We start from the raw sequence: 16741 nt of genomic DNA on the forward strand, positions 1-16741 counted from the left end.
CCTCCCCTGCTCACACAGTCTCTCTCTGTCTCTCAAAAATAAATGAAACATTAAAAAAAAAGTGTGAGAATCCGTTAAGTGAATGTTTTAAGACACTTTGCAGGTCTCCATCCTTCCAGTTCTGTGTATCTTCACTGTAATGTGTTAAACTCTTAAATCTTGTCCATAAATCATGTTATTAAATAGGGATTCTTTGCATGAATCCTGGGCATAGCACTGTCCTCTCATTTCTGGAATGGGAGACTCACGGTAACCCACCTTGGAGGTCAGGATTAAAGATCGTGGATACGAGGCAGTTAGCACAGGATCTGCCCCAGCGGGAAGCCTGCTATAGATTAGTACAGGTTTTGATTTCCCTCCATTCCGAATACGATTTGGTGACGTTACCGGGAAGGCGTAGCGGTGCATCGGCCGGTCCTGCTGCCCTAGGTTACAGCCTTCACGGCCCGGACTGAACATGAAGAAAGCAGTTGGCCTCCCAGGACTCCTACGATTCTGCGACTTGTGTTGCATTTTGTTCCCTCCTGCGTTTCAGAGCCCTCCCCTGCCGGGGACAGTGATGATGTGAACGGCGTCAGGCGGCTGTTGGGAGGATTAAGTGTGGCTCGCTCCCCACAGTGCCTGGCACACGGCTCGTGGTGAAGCCTGGGGGTCATTATCCCGCTGTCCCAGTTTTGTCATCGTGCCATGACCAGCATCACGGACTTGTGCTCTCACTCCTGCCGCTGTACAGTGAGGACTCTTGTGATGGGACATCCTGGGTTTATGCCGACAGATTCCATTTGATTCAGCAGGTGTTTTTCCGGCACTTACTGTGGTCGCTCACTTTTGCCACTACCCATCTCCCCTCTCCTTGTCATCACTGTCCTGCCATGCCCGCCCAAGGCAGTGCCCTCTGTTTACCCCTGCCCCCTCTCCCCAGACCCTCCCTGTGTCCTGGGAAACTCCCACTCCTTCATGAGCCTCATCTCCTGCCCCAGCCTCTACTGGGCCACTTCTTCCCTCTCTTCGCTTTGACCCCGGTCCTTGCCTGGGGATATCCTTTCTTGACGTCCTCTCTGATGGGGCCTCTGTGTTCTCACACCCTGCCTATTTCAGGATCGGGGATGCAAGGTTTGTGTCCTTGTTCTTTACCCCCATTCCTATCCCCCATTTCTTTAAGATCCATGGTCTCCAGGTGGAGCACCCTCTTCTCCTCATTACTGTTTTCCACTCCTGGTTACTCACCTAATTCGTGGGTGACTTGGGCGCCTGGCCCACAGCCCTCCTGTCTGTCTCGATTGTTGCCAGCAGCCTGGTCGGCTTCATCCCGCGTGTGGAAGACCCCAGTGGCACTCATTTTCTGGAACGCGTCATCTGGAGTGATCACCTGCCCTCATCCACATCCGTCACCGTCCTGGTTGCAGCGGTGGCCCCCTGCGTTTCCGCCGACCCGAGCTCTGCTCTCCACCTTGTACGTCACTTACTTCCGCTGTGCCCTCAGCATGTTTTTCCTTAGGACCGGAGGTTTCTCCTCTGAAATTTCCTGTGATTTCCTCAGAAGTCACAGTGGTGTTTGTGAAGCCTGGAGAGGAGAGAATCCTGTTTGCAGGAGCTCTTCGAATCTCCAAACGCTGGGCTGGTAAGGTCAGTTCTGTGCGCTCAGGCGCGGGTCTCTGACCCTCCGACAGGCTGCCTTGCTCGGGGTCGGGGTTGGGTTCATTACCGCCAGCTCCTGCTCACCTGGATCGCAGTGCCTGGGGTGGGGTCCCCTCCACAGCTGCAGTTTTTGGCTCCACTCACAGCTCCTTTGCTCTGCCCCTTTGGGGGAAACGATGGGCCCTGTGGGTTCCCTCAGCCCTGGCCACACGGCCCCCTTCCAGCTCTTCATCCGAGGATGTCCTCCCTCTGTGCTGATGGAGCACCCGGGAGACCGCACGAATCTTCCAGACTTCAGCTGTTAACCCCAAGGGCCACATCTGGTCTCCCAGGAGCTAAAGTCTCCTGCGAAGCCTGGAAAAGACTACAGCGCTTGGGAAACCTTGAGTGTTCATTTGTCCCTCGAAAGCTGGCTGCAGGAGATCGAGTCTGCTCACTGAGGCTCTGTGTTCTCACCGAAGTCACGGGATTCGCATTCATCATTTTGCACATCAGGGATTTTTCGGCTTTTTCCTTTTGGGCCCAGTCATACTTCCAACAGATTCAAATCCAGCCCTCCCCTCCCCCCCCGGCCCTCCCCGCAGCCTTGCCAGGTCACCCCTCCTGCTGCCCTATCTGTCGTGCTTGGCCTGTCCCTGCTGGGCTCCTGCTATTTGGACAAGACCAGGTCCAGTCTCCTGTACTTAATTCCAGGCCCTCTGAGGCCCTCATCAGCCATTCACAACTGAGTAAGAATTAGTTGGCAGCTAACAGGTCTCATATCAACTCCTGGCATGCGGTGGGGTGCCCACAGAGAAAAGCAGACAACAAAGGTCCTAGACCTCAGTCACAAGCTTTATTGTCTCGAGCACAGACTCGCCACACTTCAACAATTCCACTTTGGGGAGGGCAGGGATGGGGGAGGGCTCAGGGACGGGGCACGGCTGAGCCCACACCAGACAGGCGGAGACGCTTGTGGGCAAATGGCCTATGTGCCACTTGCCAGCCACCTGAGGGGCTCAGCCCCCCTGGTATGGGCCTTTGGCTGTTAGTAGACTAATCAGTGCCTCCTGTAGGCAGGGGGAGCTGCCAGATTTTGCTGGAAAAAGTAGTATTCGACTCTGGGTTAGGCCACTAAAGCATCGCTTCTAGACTGTTAATGAAACCGCATGCGTGAGCTACCGGAAGCCAGTGGGGGGGGGCTGATGGGATGAACTGGCTGCCCCCCCCAGGATGGGCTGCGTTTGGGCAAGGATGGGAACCACACGCATCTGTGCTGGGAGCACCCAAAGGCCACGGTCTGCAGACCCATCCTGGTGCATTTCGGGGTGTCAGGTTTCCGTGAGCCCCTGGCAGGGGAGGACCCCGAAAGAAAACTCCCCCTGAGCTGGGGGAGGTGGAGGCAGGCACAAGGCAGTAACCTGCAGGCCCTCCAGATCTAAAGGCTTTTCAAAACTGGCTTTTCCTGCTCCACACGGGTCTGGAGAAGCTCCGCCAGACTCGAGAGGCAGAGGGGAGAGGTGGTTAGATTTTGTCCTGTCGTCAACATCCCTTGGGCTCTTTTCTTGGCTACAGGAGATGAGCATGTGCATTCTGATGCAAGTGCGTGGCACACACGTCCCTGCACACTCCCCCACGTGTGCCTGGGTGTGTATGCCCACGGCCAGGTTGCAGGAACCTTTGCAGGGTGCGGGGCTGCTGGACCTGGGGCTCAGTGCTAGGAGTGTGCCCCCCGAGCGAGGCTGACCCCAAGTGCCCCACCCCCAAGACTGCGTGTGCACGCGCCTTCCCTCTGTGCCTGTGCCAAGGGTCAGTGGCTGCATGAGCCTGCGTGGGCGTTTCTGCAGGGCACAGGCCCAGCTCTGGGACATCTAGTCAACCTAGAAGACATGTTACTGACCACTCAAAACGCGGAGCCCTGGCTCTGGGTCCCCCTGCAGCCGCCCTGCCCCTGCTCCAAGCCAGGTCCATGGGGCAGGGGGAGAGGGGCTTCCAAACTTTCCTAATACTGTGGCTCCTGGCCTTGGCGGCTACCCTCTGGCCAGCAGCTTGGAGCTATGTATGAGAGACAGTGTTGGGGGTCGGGGGAGAAAGACCTTGCCCCCCAACACCTTGAGCCCGGGCCTCACCGGGCAGACGGGCTGACAGGTCTTGTACCACTGTTTAAGAAGGCTCAGCATGTGGGGACAAGAAGCCTGGGGACTGGCTATGCCTGGAAGTGGCTGCAGAAAAGGGGGTCCCCACCCCGGCTTCTGAGGCCTGGCCTGCTGTCCTTGGTGCCTGGCTGGGCCCCCTCTGACCCTATCCCGGGACAATGGCTCTCTGGGGTTTTAGGGGAACCCGGGAGAAGGAGGAGAAGAAAGGGAGGGTGGGGACATGCCCGGGGTGCCAAGATGGTCATCGGGGCAGCTTGAGAGGGGCCTGGCTGAATCGCCTCAGCCTCCCCAAACTCCAGAAACAGCCGGGGCATCCCGAGGTCCAGGCCAGGACTGTACCGTTGCTGTGGAAGGTGGTGCTTGAGTAAGCCTCCCAGTCCGGCAGGGGGGTTGGGGTGGGGGATTGTCCGCGGCAGTGGGCACGTTATTGTTACAAACACTGTTCTTGTCTCCGAAGTGACAGTCCTGGCCCCTGCCTGGAGGGGGCGCTGCCAGGGCAGGCCGGAGGGGCTCTGCTGTGGACTCGGCTGCTCCACGGTGTCCCTCAGGGTCAGTGCTTCTCCTAGGGAAAGCAAGGCCTTGATCAGCAAATGTCTCTCGGATAGTGAAGGGAGTGGCGTGGGCTGTTTGAGAGCCCACTTGTGCCAGCTACCAAGGACAGCACATGCAAAGGCCCTGGGGCAGGAAAGGTCACTGTGTGGTGTCTGGGCTGTGGTGAGACGGGAGGTAGGGTAGGAGCAGCTTAGAGGCAGGGATGAGAGCAGATGGGTTTCACAAAGAAGACTGAGTGCCCATGTGCACAAAAATGTGACCAACGTGGCACAAAGTAGACCATGTCAAGGACACCTGTTGACTTTTGAGAGCAGGAACAGGGCGGCAGAGCATTGCCCTGTGGGATCTCAGCTGGGAATGCGCCCATCAGGTGACTCAATTTTTTCTCCACTTTGCACACGTCCATGAATCACCACCCACGTACCCGGAGTATGGTTCTGGGGTCACAAATTCTATCAGGGAGGTAGGTTTGCAAATAAGGAATCTGTGAATAATGAGGACTGACTGGGCATGTACACACACACACACACACACACTCACACTGGAAAGTTTAAGAGGGTTATCAATTACAGGAATGCTGATGCATAGGAGCACATGTACCCCAATGTTCATAGCAGCAATGTCAACAATAGCCAAAACATGGAAAGAGCCTAAACGTCCATCACCTGACGAATGGATCAAGAAGATGTGGTATATATACACGATGGAGTACTACATGGCAATGAGAGGGAATGACATATGGCCATTTGTAGGAAAGTGGATGGACCTCGAGGGTGTCATGCTGAGCGAAGTAAGCCAGGCAGAGAAGGATAGATACCATATGTTTGCACTCATAGGTCTAACAGGAGAATAGGAGAAACCTAATGGAGGACCAGGGGGAGGGGAAGAGGGAAACAGAGTTGGGGAGAGAGGGATGCAAAACTTGAGAGACTATTGAATACTGAAAATGAACTGAGGGTTGAAGGGAAAGGGGGAGGGAGGAAAAGAGGTGGTGATGGAGGAGGGCACTTGAGGGGTAGAGCACTGGGTGTTGTATGGAAATCAATTTGACAATAAAATATTATGAAAAAAAATAAAAATGTTAAAAAAAAAGAGGGTTATTTAACAATGTCAACCCTGGTCACCTCTGGGTAGGAGGGCTATGGGTAACTATCTTCCTTATCTCTTTTGGGGTTCCCCCCCAAATGTTTCCCAGTAGACACGTTTGTAACTTTAAGTTTAAAAATAAAGAGACACGAGGTTAAAAGACAGACAATGGCCAAGCCAGGTGTGATGGCACCGGCCACACCCCGTGAGCGCCACGACTGTGACGGCTCTGGCAGGAATGCACCTGGGGCGCCTGGGGGACTCAGTCGGTTGAGCATCTGGCTTCGGCTCACGTCATGATCTCGCAGTTTGTGGGTTCGAGCCCCGCGTCTGTGCTGACAGCTCAGAGCCTGGAGCCTGCTTCAGATTCTGTGTCTCCCTCTCTCTCTGCCCCTCCCCTGCTCACACTGTCTCTCTCTCTCTCTCAAAAATAAAACAAAAAAAGAATGCACCGTTGTCGTTTTGGTGGCTTTGTGTGGGTATTTTTATCCAGAGAAGTCAGCCAGGACGGAAGGACCGTGGGTGTGGCAGGATGTCTCCCCTCAGCCCAGGGTGCCCCTTACCTCTTGCTTGTGGGCCTTGTCTTGCTGGTGGATGCCATTGGCAGATCCGGAACTGCTGCCTGCCTGTTAAGAGTCGTCCGCAGATGCTGACTGAGATGCACCAGGAAGCAGTACCTAGTTTGGCCACTAGGCGGCGATGTCTTCCCCCCATGGGCCCTCAGAGGCTCTCCAGAATGGGGGGGGGGACCAAGGCTCACAGGCAAGGCTGCACCCCCATTTTAGTCTGAACTCCCCAAGATCAACCATGTACCCTGGGGCTGGGACTTCCAGAGGACAAGGCCATGCTTCCCGAGGTCAGTGCCCCATGCTGGCCACTGGGTCAGCCCCGCCCTGGCCCATGGCTTACCTGGGACTTGTCGGGGCCCCTCATGGCCTCCATGAGCTTCTCCACCTGCTGAGCCTGGTCCAGCGCGTCCCGCAGTGCGTCCTCCGTGCTCATGAGCTGGTGCTGCAGCCGCAGGAGCTCAGGCGCCGAGGACGGGTCAATGAGCGAGTAGCGCCTCTGGTCCGACAGGGACTTCTCTTTGTCCTGGCAGCAGCAGGGGCAGAGGGAGAGTGTGCACGTGACCGTGCGCACGCATGCGCGCGCATGTGTACCCGCACATGTATGCCAGGGGGAAGGCGGCCCCTCCTCCAAGCAGGAAACTCTCCTGGCCCCCCTGTTCTCTGCATTAGGCCTTCTTCCCTCGCTCGAGGGCCCCCACTGAACTATCCTTTGTCCCCTGCCCCGAATTCCCAGGCTGTCAGATGCGTCACATTCTCCAAGTCCTGAAACGCAGGACCCCCTCCCTTCTCTCCTCCTTGTGGCCCCTACTTCCCCCCCACCACTGTCTTTATATGGGTCCCTTCCCTTCACTCCCCCTAGCCCTCCCCCCCCCAGCAGGACATTTGTCGTGTTCAGCTCCCTTGTCATCCACAACTGACACCTGCCCAGCACCGTGCCTGGAGAGAACACCTGCCAGCCTCCTTGCTCCCACACAAACTGCCCCTGGGCCATGTGCTTCCAGATCCTTCTGCTCCACTCTGATCCTCTACCTAAAACTCCCTCACGCTGGGGGTTTTCTAGCCACCAAGCCCTTCCCTAGTCCTCCCGTGGCACGGGCCACAGCTCAGGGAGACACGGGAGAGGCTGCCCCGGGGGAAGGGGAGCTTCCCACGACCATGTAGACACGACCCCCCTGTTCCCCACGGAGAGGAGCCAGAACAGCAGTGCCCCCTCCATGAGGCTCAGGGAGAAGCTCAGAGGGTCACAACTTTGAAGTCTGCCAGCCCCAGGGTCTTGTCTGCTCCTGAGTTATGCCCAGGCTCACAGAGTCACAATGACCCCAAAGGGCCCTGTAATCCCACCTGCTGGCTAGACCCGCCAGGATTGGGGGGGAATGAGTGACCTTACCCCTTGACCCTACGGGCCCCCACAGCTGTGGGCGCGTCCTGCCCTGCCCTTGAGACCTCCCTTCCTCTGTCTCCTCCAAGGGCCAAGCCCACGCGGCTGAGTGGGAGGGCGGTGACGGGCTTGGGGACACTTCCCATGATAGCAGCCTGACTTCCCACACAGGTCCTGTCCATACCCTGGAACTGACTGAGCCCGGCAACCAGGGTTAGAAGGTGCTTTGATATACCCATCTTCCTCCTTAGACTGATGTGTGAATCCCCACTGCAAAACCTGAGCAAGGAGCTGGTTTCTGGCTTGATTCCTTCCCTGGACGGGGAGCTCACTCTGCAGTCGTCCATCCTAGTTCTGGACAAGCTCAAGTTCTCCGGAAGACTTCCGTTGCCCTGTGTCACCCAGATGATCACATGGCCGGCCACCATGTCTGCAAACGGGTCACCCACAGCCCCTCCACTAGCTATGTCGCTGACCTTGCCTGTGATTCTAGGATGTTTTGAACCTTCCCTGTGACTTGGCTCTAGGAGGCTGCCAGTCATACGGCCATGGCAGCCCCAGCCCACCCTGCCGTGCCTCCATCCCCAGGCCACCCCTTGGTTCACATACCAGCCCAGTCAGCTTTTCTCGCAGGCCCCGGATGTCATCCTTGAGTTTCTGCTCCTTGATCCGCCACTCAGCCTTGTGCACCTCGCGGCTCAGGTCCCTCTCAGGCCCTGGCGAGTGGCGATTAGCCTCCAGCAGCAACACTCGAAGTTCGTTCAGGCTCCTGGCAGGGGCCGGCGGGGGGCACAGAAAAGCTAGTGAGCCCTGGCCCTCTGTCCCCACCGTCGGGAGATTTGCCGGGTGCCTGCAGGCGGGCCGCCCTGACAGGCACACAGCACCTGTGCCGGGAGGGGCCGCAGTGGAGACATGAGGCATGGAACCAAGGGGCCATCTGGGGATGGGATGGTCAAGAGCACTGGGCCTTTTCTAGAATGTTTTCCAAGTTTTCAAAAAAGAGAAGAGGGGCGCCTAGGTGGCTCAGTCAATTAAGTGTTGTGTCTGACTCTTGATTTCGACTCAGGTCATGATCTCATGGTTTGTGGGATTGAGCCCCACACCCAACTCTGTTCTGACAGCACGGACAGAGCCTGCTTGGGATTCTTTCTCTCTCTTTCCCCACCCCTTTCCTGCTCACATGCACACATGCACTCTCTCTCTCTCAAAATAAGTATATAAAATAAGTATTAAGATAAAGAGAGAACAATGTTTAATTAAAAAAAAAAACAAGGGGCGCCTGGTGGCTCAGTCGGTTAAGTGTCTGACTTCAGCTCAAGTCATGATCTCACGGCTCATGGGTTCGAGCCCCGTGTCAGGCTCTGTGTTGACAGCTAGCTTGGAGCCTGGAACCTGCTTCGGATTCTGTGTTTCCCTTTCTCTCTGACCCTCCCCTGCTCGTGCTGTGTCTGTCTCTCAAAAATAAATAAAACATTAAAAAAAATAAAAATCAAAGCATTCATCAAAGAGAGCTCATATAGTAAGACATTGTTTTTTTGACTTTCTAAGATTTTGTTTTTTTAATTATTTTTAAATTTTTTAAAATATTTATTTTTGAGAGAGGAAAAGAGAGAGTAGGGGTTGGGGAAGGGCAGACAGAGAGAGGGAGGCACAGAAATCAAAATGGACTCCAGGTTCCATGCTATCAGGACAGAGCCTGACATGGGACTTGAACTCATGAACTGTGATATCATGAGCCAAAGTCAGATGCTTAACCGACTGAGCCACCCAGGTGCCCCCTGTTTGTTATAACCAAAGTTTATTTATTTATTTTAAGAGACAGAATAAGTGGGGGAGGGGCAGAGAGAGACTCCCAAGCAGGCTGCATGCTACCAGTACAGAGCCCAACGCAGGGTTCGAACTCATGGATCCTGAGATCATGACCTGAGCTGAAACCAAGAGTCGACGCTCAATCTCCCCAGGTGCCCCAGCTTGTTATAATTTTTCAATGGATTAAGAAATAGTTCTAAGTTTCTGTTTTCGTTGATGATATGGTAAATACAGAATAAATAAGCAGAAGCTGTTTGGGAACCCTCCTCATTGTTAACATTTACAGGGACCCCAGAGACCAAGCTTGGGAACCACTAAGCTTCCCTACAGGCTCTGCCTGGAGATCCGTGTTGAGAAGGATTCTGCAGCTTCATCTGAGCTTAGCGGAGGAACACGGCGGTCACCAGGGATGCCGGGCACCATGCCACCCGCCCCGCCTGCCCCACCTCTCTGCGGCCGCCTCACCGCTCCTTCCTGAGCAGCTCCTGGCTGATGAGGACCAGCTGGCCCGAGGCGTCGTGGGTCTTGCGGGACACGGCTTCCAGCTCGGCCTCTAGGCGCCGCTTCTCCTTCTGGAGGGCATCCACCTTCTTCTCTCCCGCCTTGCACTTGGTCTCCAGTGCTAAGGGTCAGCCGGCAGGGAAAGCAGAGAGAGGGGCAGGATGGCCATGGGAATCTGTCCCGCCCACAGTGGGGGTGGGGGGCAGAGCGACGGCCCAGGCAGGGAGCCGGCCTCTTCAAGGGGACCGCACTGATGCCCTCAGCCAGGCAGGTCCCCCTTGTCCCGCAGAGCCAGGTGGCAGAGGGCTGAGAGAACAGCTTGCACAAAGCAGGCCAGAGCCCCAGGCACAGCCCTGCAGGCCTGTCGGGGGCAGGAAGTGGTCAGTCCTCTCCTGGCCTGGGCTTTCACACCACACCCACACCGCATCCCACACCGTATCCCGGACCAAGGAAAGCAAATTCTTCACCTTTGCCTCTGAGGGGTTTGATGTCACCTGACCTCTGCCGGGATCAATTAGGCCACGTGAATGTGGTGGGAACTGGACAGAAGTGGGGGTGGGACCCGTCCCCTGGAGGGGTGGAGGGGGGCTGTCTGGTGGACACCACCACTGGCATTCTGGCGGATGAGAAGTACGGCCAGTTCACGGAATCACAAATCCCAGACCCCCTGCCTCTCCCCGGGCTCCCCGCTCTGTCCTCGTGTCCTCCGTGTCTTGTTCCCTGTGGTGGCCGGCATCCTTTCCCAGGAATCTGAAATCCTGGCATTTCATCTAAAAAGACCCTGGGGAGCGGTGGCTACGCTGTGTCTTTGTGACTTATGAAAAGGTCCTCGAGGCCAGAAAGAAACCCGGGGGAGTTAGAGAGAGGTGGCTCTCGGGAAAGATGGCAGCCGGGTCCTTGGTTATCTGACGGGTAGTGTGGGGCCCCCGACCCCTCGCTGCTGCTCAGGTGCACAGCGTGGTGGGGTCTGGCCCGTGGTGCCTTCTCGGGGCACCCTGCAGGAAGGAGACTTACCACTTACTTGGGCCCTGAGCATCTCGGTCTGGGACATCAAGGCGGCTACCTCTTTGTCCCTCTTGTTCAGCTTGTCCTGCAGGCCTAGGGGAGAAGGCAGAGACAAGGGGCCTTCAATGTGCAGTGGGTGAGGGGGTGGCCTTCCCTCAGGAGCCCTAAAACGAGGCCACATGCACCCTCCAGGGTCCAAATGCTTCCCCACACCAGCCCTCTCTCCGGGTCACCCGCTCTGAGAAGAGACTCCCACACTGTGTGGTTTCGGGCCGCTTAACTCTTGGGGTCTCAGTTTCCTTGAGTGAAACATTGGAATACTGGCAGCCATGTTCCCCCATCGTGTGTGTTCCATATGGGATGGCCCGAGAACCGTGCTAAAAACGAGAGCCTACAGAAAGTGCGAGAAACGTTAAATTTCTGTACGTTACTTTATAAATTTAATGTAATCCCAATAAAAACACCCATCCGGTTTTAGTTCTTATGGAACTAAATGAGCTGTTCCTATTTTTGTTCTAAAGTTTACTCATTTTGAGAGAGAGCGAGAGAGAGTGTGTGCAGGTGCTCACACACACGAGCGAGGAAGGGGCAGAATGAGAGGGAGACAGAGAGTCCCAAGCAGGCTCCACGCGGTCAGGACAGAGCCTGATGTGGGGCTTTATCTCCTGAACCATGAGGTCATGACTTGAGCTGAAACCAAGAGTCAGGCGCTTAACCGACTGAGCCCCCCAGATGCCCCTCCAAGACGCATCATTCAACAGAAAGGAGAAAGGGGCCGGACAGCGGGGAGGCGTGGTTCCGTCAGTTGCCCGCAGGTTTGGACGTGTGTACATGTGTCTGGAAAGTAACCCTAAGTTGGCCAACATGGTGCCTTTTGGGAGGGAACTCCAGCAACGGGGGATCCTTTGCCAGACAACGCCCTTTGGACCATCTGAAGTTTACTCCGATTTAAAAAATAAAGTGAAAACTCCACGAGTCACATGCAGCTTAGCACAAAGCCTGACACTTAATAAGCCGCAGCACTGCCTCTCCCCTGGCGAGCAGCGGGTGGGTAGTCGATGGGAAACCGAAAGCCCAGGGTCCCGCCCAGCCCAGTGGCCACTCACCCTCTACAGTCTCCTTCATCCTGACCTTCTCCCCTGAAATGTCGTTGGACTCGATCATCTGAAAGAAGAGCCTGGTAAGGGGGGCATGCGGCCCCCGCCCCTGCCCCAGCCGGCCCACCTCACCCCTGTACAGGGTGGCTCTCAGGGACTTGGTACGGTGGCAAGGGGCAGAGACGTTCTCGATCCTGCCTCCCTGGCACCAGAGGACCCTGCGCTGGCCCCCAGCGCCCCCGAAGTTTGTGTGGCTTCCATGGGAACACCTCCCACACCTTCCTCTGTTATACCAAACAGATGTCTCCTTCCCTGGGAGGCCCACAGACATTAGGCCTGGGAAGTCTGTTTCCACCACCATCCAGAGGCAAAATCCCAGCCTTGGTTTCCATCCATAAAAGAAGCATCGGCCTGCCCAGGGCAGCTTCAATAAATGCTACTGCTTTTTAATAATAAGCCCAGAACCCACAGAAGAAAAGATCAATTAAGAAAAAAAAAACCTGAATGGCAAACATTAACAGGCTCCCCACGGCTTCTTGGAAGAAAGTTTTCAGCCTCCTGCCCGAGCGGGCCGTCCTCCGAGCCTGCAGTTAGCCAGTCTAATTCTCCAGACCAGGGCAGCCCCGAGCTGAGCAGGTAGTCACCTCCATCAACCTGCTGCTCATACTTCTGCTCATACATCCCAAGCCCCTTTTTAAGTCTCAGCCGGTTGTCCCTGCACTGAAATCTCTGTATCTGGGAGTCACATGGTCCTGGCCGAGGCCCATGTGTAGAAATCAAGAGACAGGAGGTCACCGCCCACTCCTTGGCCTCAGGTTTGTGACTGGGGGTGAAGGGGGCTGGCCTTGGGAACCACAGCAGTCCAAAACCCCCTCTGCTAAGGGAGTCCGGTCCTGGGCTCCCAGGCCTGACTGCCCCTGCTCTGAGAAGGCGATAAGGCCGTGTGCACACAAGCTACTCCGACTCTGCCCAGGGTCCTGGAGTCGCACTTGGTAAAAAATTGTCCCTCCCTGGGAGGAAGGGGACAGAAAAGCTGCCACCGTGGGAGGGCAAGCCAGGATGCAGGCAGTGCTCGCTTTATGAAAAAGGTATCCTGTTCCTTGAAGCTCCAAACCCTTCCTTATTGCTGGGATGTGAGTTTAAATGCACGAAGGGGATCAGGAGCTCGAGAAGGCCCAGGGCCCATACGTATAAAGGCAGTGCTCATGCTGCTAGCGGTCCTTCACATAGGGTTTGACTTTTGTCATCCCGGAACCCTCTGTCGGCCCTTCAGCAGCTGGGCTGGACTTGACTCTGCCTCTCTGCCTCTGGTGGGCAGGAAACCCTGGGAGAGCTTCTCTGTCTCAGCCTCGGGCTGCTCATCTGTGAAACAGAGCCAACACTGACCTTGCAAGAGTTAAGGTGAGAAAAGGCAATGTTGATCCTGATTTGGTGCCCAGGGCCACTCAAAAGGCCTTTCCTGGCTGGAGTGGACACAGCCCATGCTATCCAGGGCCTCAGCCTCCCCAGCCTGCTGAGCTGAAGATGCGCTAGATGTATGAAGGCCTTGGAGGTCTGGAGCAGAACTGATCCTGCTAGCGGCGGCCCCTCCCGGGCTACGGCCCTCTACCCTGCAGCGCTCACTCTGGAGACCCCTACGCCATGGCCGCTGGACAGCTGCTCAGGCTCATAAGGACTGGCAAGAGGGTCAGCACTCAGGTGGAGATGGGACACCGCCCCTTGGGGAGAGGCAGAGCTCGCCCTACATGCCACACAAGCCCCCCAGAGCTCCTGGGTCTGGCACCTGGGGAAGGTCCGGGAGCCTGCACGGTAGGACACATCTGGGAGCAGCAGGGGCCTGGGGATCCAGAGGGAACCCCTGTGCTCTGTGCAGGCTCCGCGCCGAGGTACACAGCTGTCCCCAGGCCTGGGCTGTGGGGACCCAGCCAGGTCAGCTCTAGCCCCCTCGGGTTCCCATGGCCACCCTGCGCTACTGACAGAGGCATGCAGGGGAGCTGAGCCCTCTGTTCTCGCCTGGGCCTGGCTGGGAAGAAGGGGTCAGCCAATTCCCAGAGGGGGTGCTCCCCACAACCCTGGGCCCTGCCCCACCCCCTCCTCCAGCAGGAGAGGCGGCTGCCTACGTTGCTGTGCTGGGATGAACGCAAGGACTCGACGGCCTGCAGTCTGTTTTCGGCCACCAGAAGCCTCTCCCGCAGCCTCTCGGCCTCCTGCTTGCTCTGGGCTTCCGACCGCTGGAGCAGCTCGTGGTCCAGCATCTTCTTCTCGGCCAAGGAGATCTGCTCCTTGAGGAACTCGATGGCCTGCGCTTGGCCCCGGTACTCCACGTCCAGCTTCTCCAGCTCGTGCACCCGCAGCTCGGCATCACGGCGCTGGTCCTGGGCCTCCTGCAGCTCCAGCCGGTGCTGGCTGGCCTGCGCCTCCAGCTGGGCCTGCCAGTGCTGCCGCAGCCCCGCCAGCTCCTCCTGGGCCTCCCGAAGCTTCTGCCGCAGCCCCTCCTTCTCCTTGATGTGCATGGCGGTCTCGATGTCGTGCTTGGCTCGCAGGTTGCCCAGCTCCAGCTGGTGCTCCAGCTGGCCCTCCATCACAGCCTTCAGCTCCCCGAGCTCCTTGGGCTGGGCCCCCGGGCCCGAGTTCAGCGTGGCCTTGAGGTCCTCCAGGGACTTCTGGTGGTCCGAGGCCAGCGAGTCCAGCTTGGACTTCCAGTTGTCCATGAGCCCCATGTTCTCGCTGGTGGCCTGCTGCACCTTGGCCTTGAGGTCCACCACCTCCTGCGCGTACTTCTCGTTGGCCGCTCGGAGCTTCTCCACCTCCGTCTGGTAGGCCCGCAGGGCCTTCTCGTATTTGTCCCGCAGCATGCCGCTCTCCCTCTGGTGCTCCTTGCTGGCCGACAGTAGCCGCTCCCGCAGCCGCAGGGTCTCGGCGGCCTCGGGGTGGTCGGCGGGGGGCGGGCCCGAGTGCAGCAGGCAGTGCTGCAGCTCCTCGATCTCGCCACGCCGGAGGCTCAGCTCCTCCTCCAGCTGAAGTACACGCGACTTCTCGGCCACCGTGGTCAGCTACCAGGGAGAGAGGGAGACTGAGGTCAGCGGGCGGTGGGCAGGCCAGGGGCCCGAGTGAGGGCGGACCCCAGCCCCGTGGGGGATGTTTGTGGAAGGGAAGGGTGACCACCCCGCCTGGGCGCCGCTCCCCCCAGCCTCCAGAAACACTCCCTGGGCTTGTGGCCCAGGGATTCAGGGACTGGACTGTCCCCGCCACCCTCAGTGGTTTGGGACAGATCAGTGTTAAAAGAAACCACTTATCTGAGGTTCTGGCTTTCTTCAAGAGGGAATTTTGCATTATTTGGTGCTAGGAGGGTCCCCCAGCCAGACAGGGTCGATTCACAGAGGGGCTGGCCAGAGAAGGGTCTGGTTTAATGCCTGAGGCAGGATAAAATGAATGCTTTCAGATCCCTCTCCTGATGGAAAACTGAGATCAGAGGCTCCATCCTCCAAAAACCCCCGTGAATCACGACAATGGTCGTGGATTTGGAAAGGAGACATTGCCATGTTTTAAGCCTTTTGCTAACTGAAAAGAAAACTGCTTCTGAGGTCGACCTTTAGCTCAATAAATCTGTTTTTGTTTCTAGGACCAGGTTGAACCCTAGACCAAGGTGCCACAGTGTGAAGGGCTCTGGCCTGCCAGCCTCGTGGGGTGGGTTTCTGCAAGCAGCCTCCAGGCACACATGTGTACCTGCACATACAGACACCCAACAACGTCTAGGGTGTGCAAAGGGACCCCTGGGTATCCCCAGATTCCCCCCCCCCCCCCCCCGCCCACATGCTCACATTCGTGTGCTGAGACTGACCTGCAGAAACTGACCGTAGCTCGCCCCACAGCCCACCCTGCTCAGACGGTCTGAACCAATCACTGCTAGCTGGCTGTTTGCATGTGTGTGGCTGCACAGGGGGCCGGCCCTGGGATGGATATGGCGGGCATCGAGGGGCCAGCTGGGCCCAGAACCCAGACCTGGGACTTGGCAGGACCTACCCTCTGCCCCAGCAGAGATTTCTCTGGTCTACTGTATCTCAACAGACCCTCCATGGACCTGACACAGAATCTTATGCCCTAGGGACACTCCCACTCCCACTCCCCCAAAGCTCCAGGTCCTTCTGGTGGTGCCTCCTGCCACCATCATTAGGATCCATTAGGGGCGCCTGGGTGGCTTAAGCGGTTAAGCATCTGATTTCGGCTCAGGTCATGAATGATCTCAAGGTTTGTGAGTTCGAGTGCTGCATCGGACTCACTGCTGTCAGCGCAGAGCCTGCTTCGGATCCCCCCTCCCTCCCTCTCAAAAATAAACAAACATTTTTAAAAAAAGATCCCCTAGGCTAGAGAAACTTAGATCTGTAGCCCCCTGACCTTCTGCCTGCCTCAGCCTCCCTAGCCTGGGGAGAAGGGAGGCTTGGATAGATGGCCACTGTACCTGCCCGTGTAAGGGGCAAGATGCTCCCAAGAGGCACCCCATTTCAGAACATGACAAAGCCTTGTTGTGGCAGTGCATGGGAAGGGGCGGGTCTCACAGGACAGTCCCAGCCAGCGGGACCCGGAGCTGGGGCACAGAGTCCCGGACAGTCGAGACCCCCTCCTCCCCAGCCAGATGTCCCATGGCAGTGGGGCAGAAGCGTCCCTAGGCCTCGACTTCCCTCCTAGAAGGGGCTCAAAAGGCAAAAGAAAAAAAATACCGAGGAAAGCAGCCAAAGACAGAGGAAAAAATAAAACGGGAAAGCTGAAGGAGGCGTGAGGGGCAGAGGCGCTGGCGGGGCCGGCGGGCGGCGTTACCCTGTTGTCGGCCAATTCCCGGAGCAGCCGCTCGGCCTGCGCCTTCTCCAGTAGCAGGCTCTGCTCCAGCTCCCCAATGCGCGCGTGCTCCAGCTGCGTCTGGGTCTGGTCCGCCCGGGGCGGGTGGGGAGGCGGGCCAGGGGAGAGAGTACAGGG

General features: G+C 57.2%; 1 protein-coding gene across 3 annotated transcripts in view; it reads right to left on the minus strand.

Annotated features, from left to right (window-relative positions):
* Positions 1-2451: 2451 nt before the first annotated feature.
* Positions 2452-16741, minus strand: part of CLIP2 (CAP-Gly domain containing linker protein 2) — a 52987-nt gene continuing 38697 nt past the window's right edge. Inside the window, exons 9-17 of one of the 3 annotated variants that reach the window (XM_029947004.1) lie at positions 16586-16690; positions 13891-14823; positions 11780-11837; positions 10683-10766; positions 9633-9789; positions 7968-8127; positions 6321-6503; positions 5975-6037; positions 2452-4335 (exon numbers count right to left, since the gene is read on the minus strand). In XM_029947004.1, the coding sequence (XP_029802864.1) occupies positions 4324-4335; positions 5975-6037; positions 6321-6503; positions 7968-8127; positions 9633-9789; positions 10683-10766; positions 11780-11837; positions 13891-14823; positions 16586-16690 (1755 nt within the window). In that variant the 3' untranslated portion in view covers positions 2452-4323. The remainder of the gene's footprint in view (positions 4336-5974; positions 6038-6320; positions 6504-7967; positions 8128-9632; positions 9790-10682; positions 10767-11779; positions 11838-13890; positions 14824-16585; positions 16691-16741) is intronic. The other 2 variants (XM_029947005.1, XM_029947006.1) reach the window with 2 other exon arrangements.

This window comes from Suricata suricatta, chromosome 8 (genome assembly GCF_006229205.1).
Source record: "Suricata suricatta isolate VVHF042 chromosome 8, meerkat_22Aug2017_6uvM2_HiC, whole genome shotgun sequence".
In the NCBI taxonomy this organism is placed as follows: Eukaryota; Metazoa; Chordata; class Mammalia; order Carnivora; family Herpestidae; genus Suricata; species Suricata suricatta.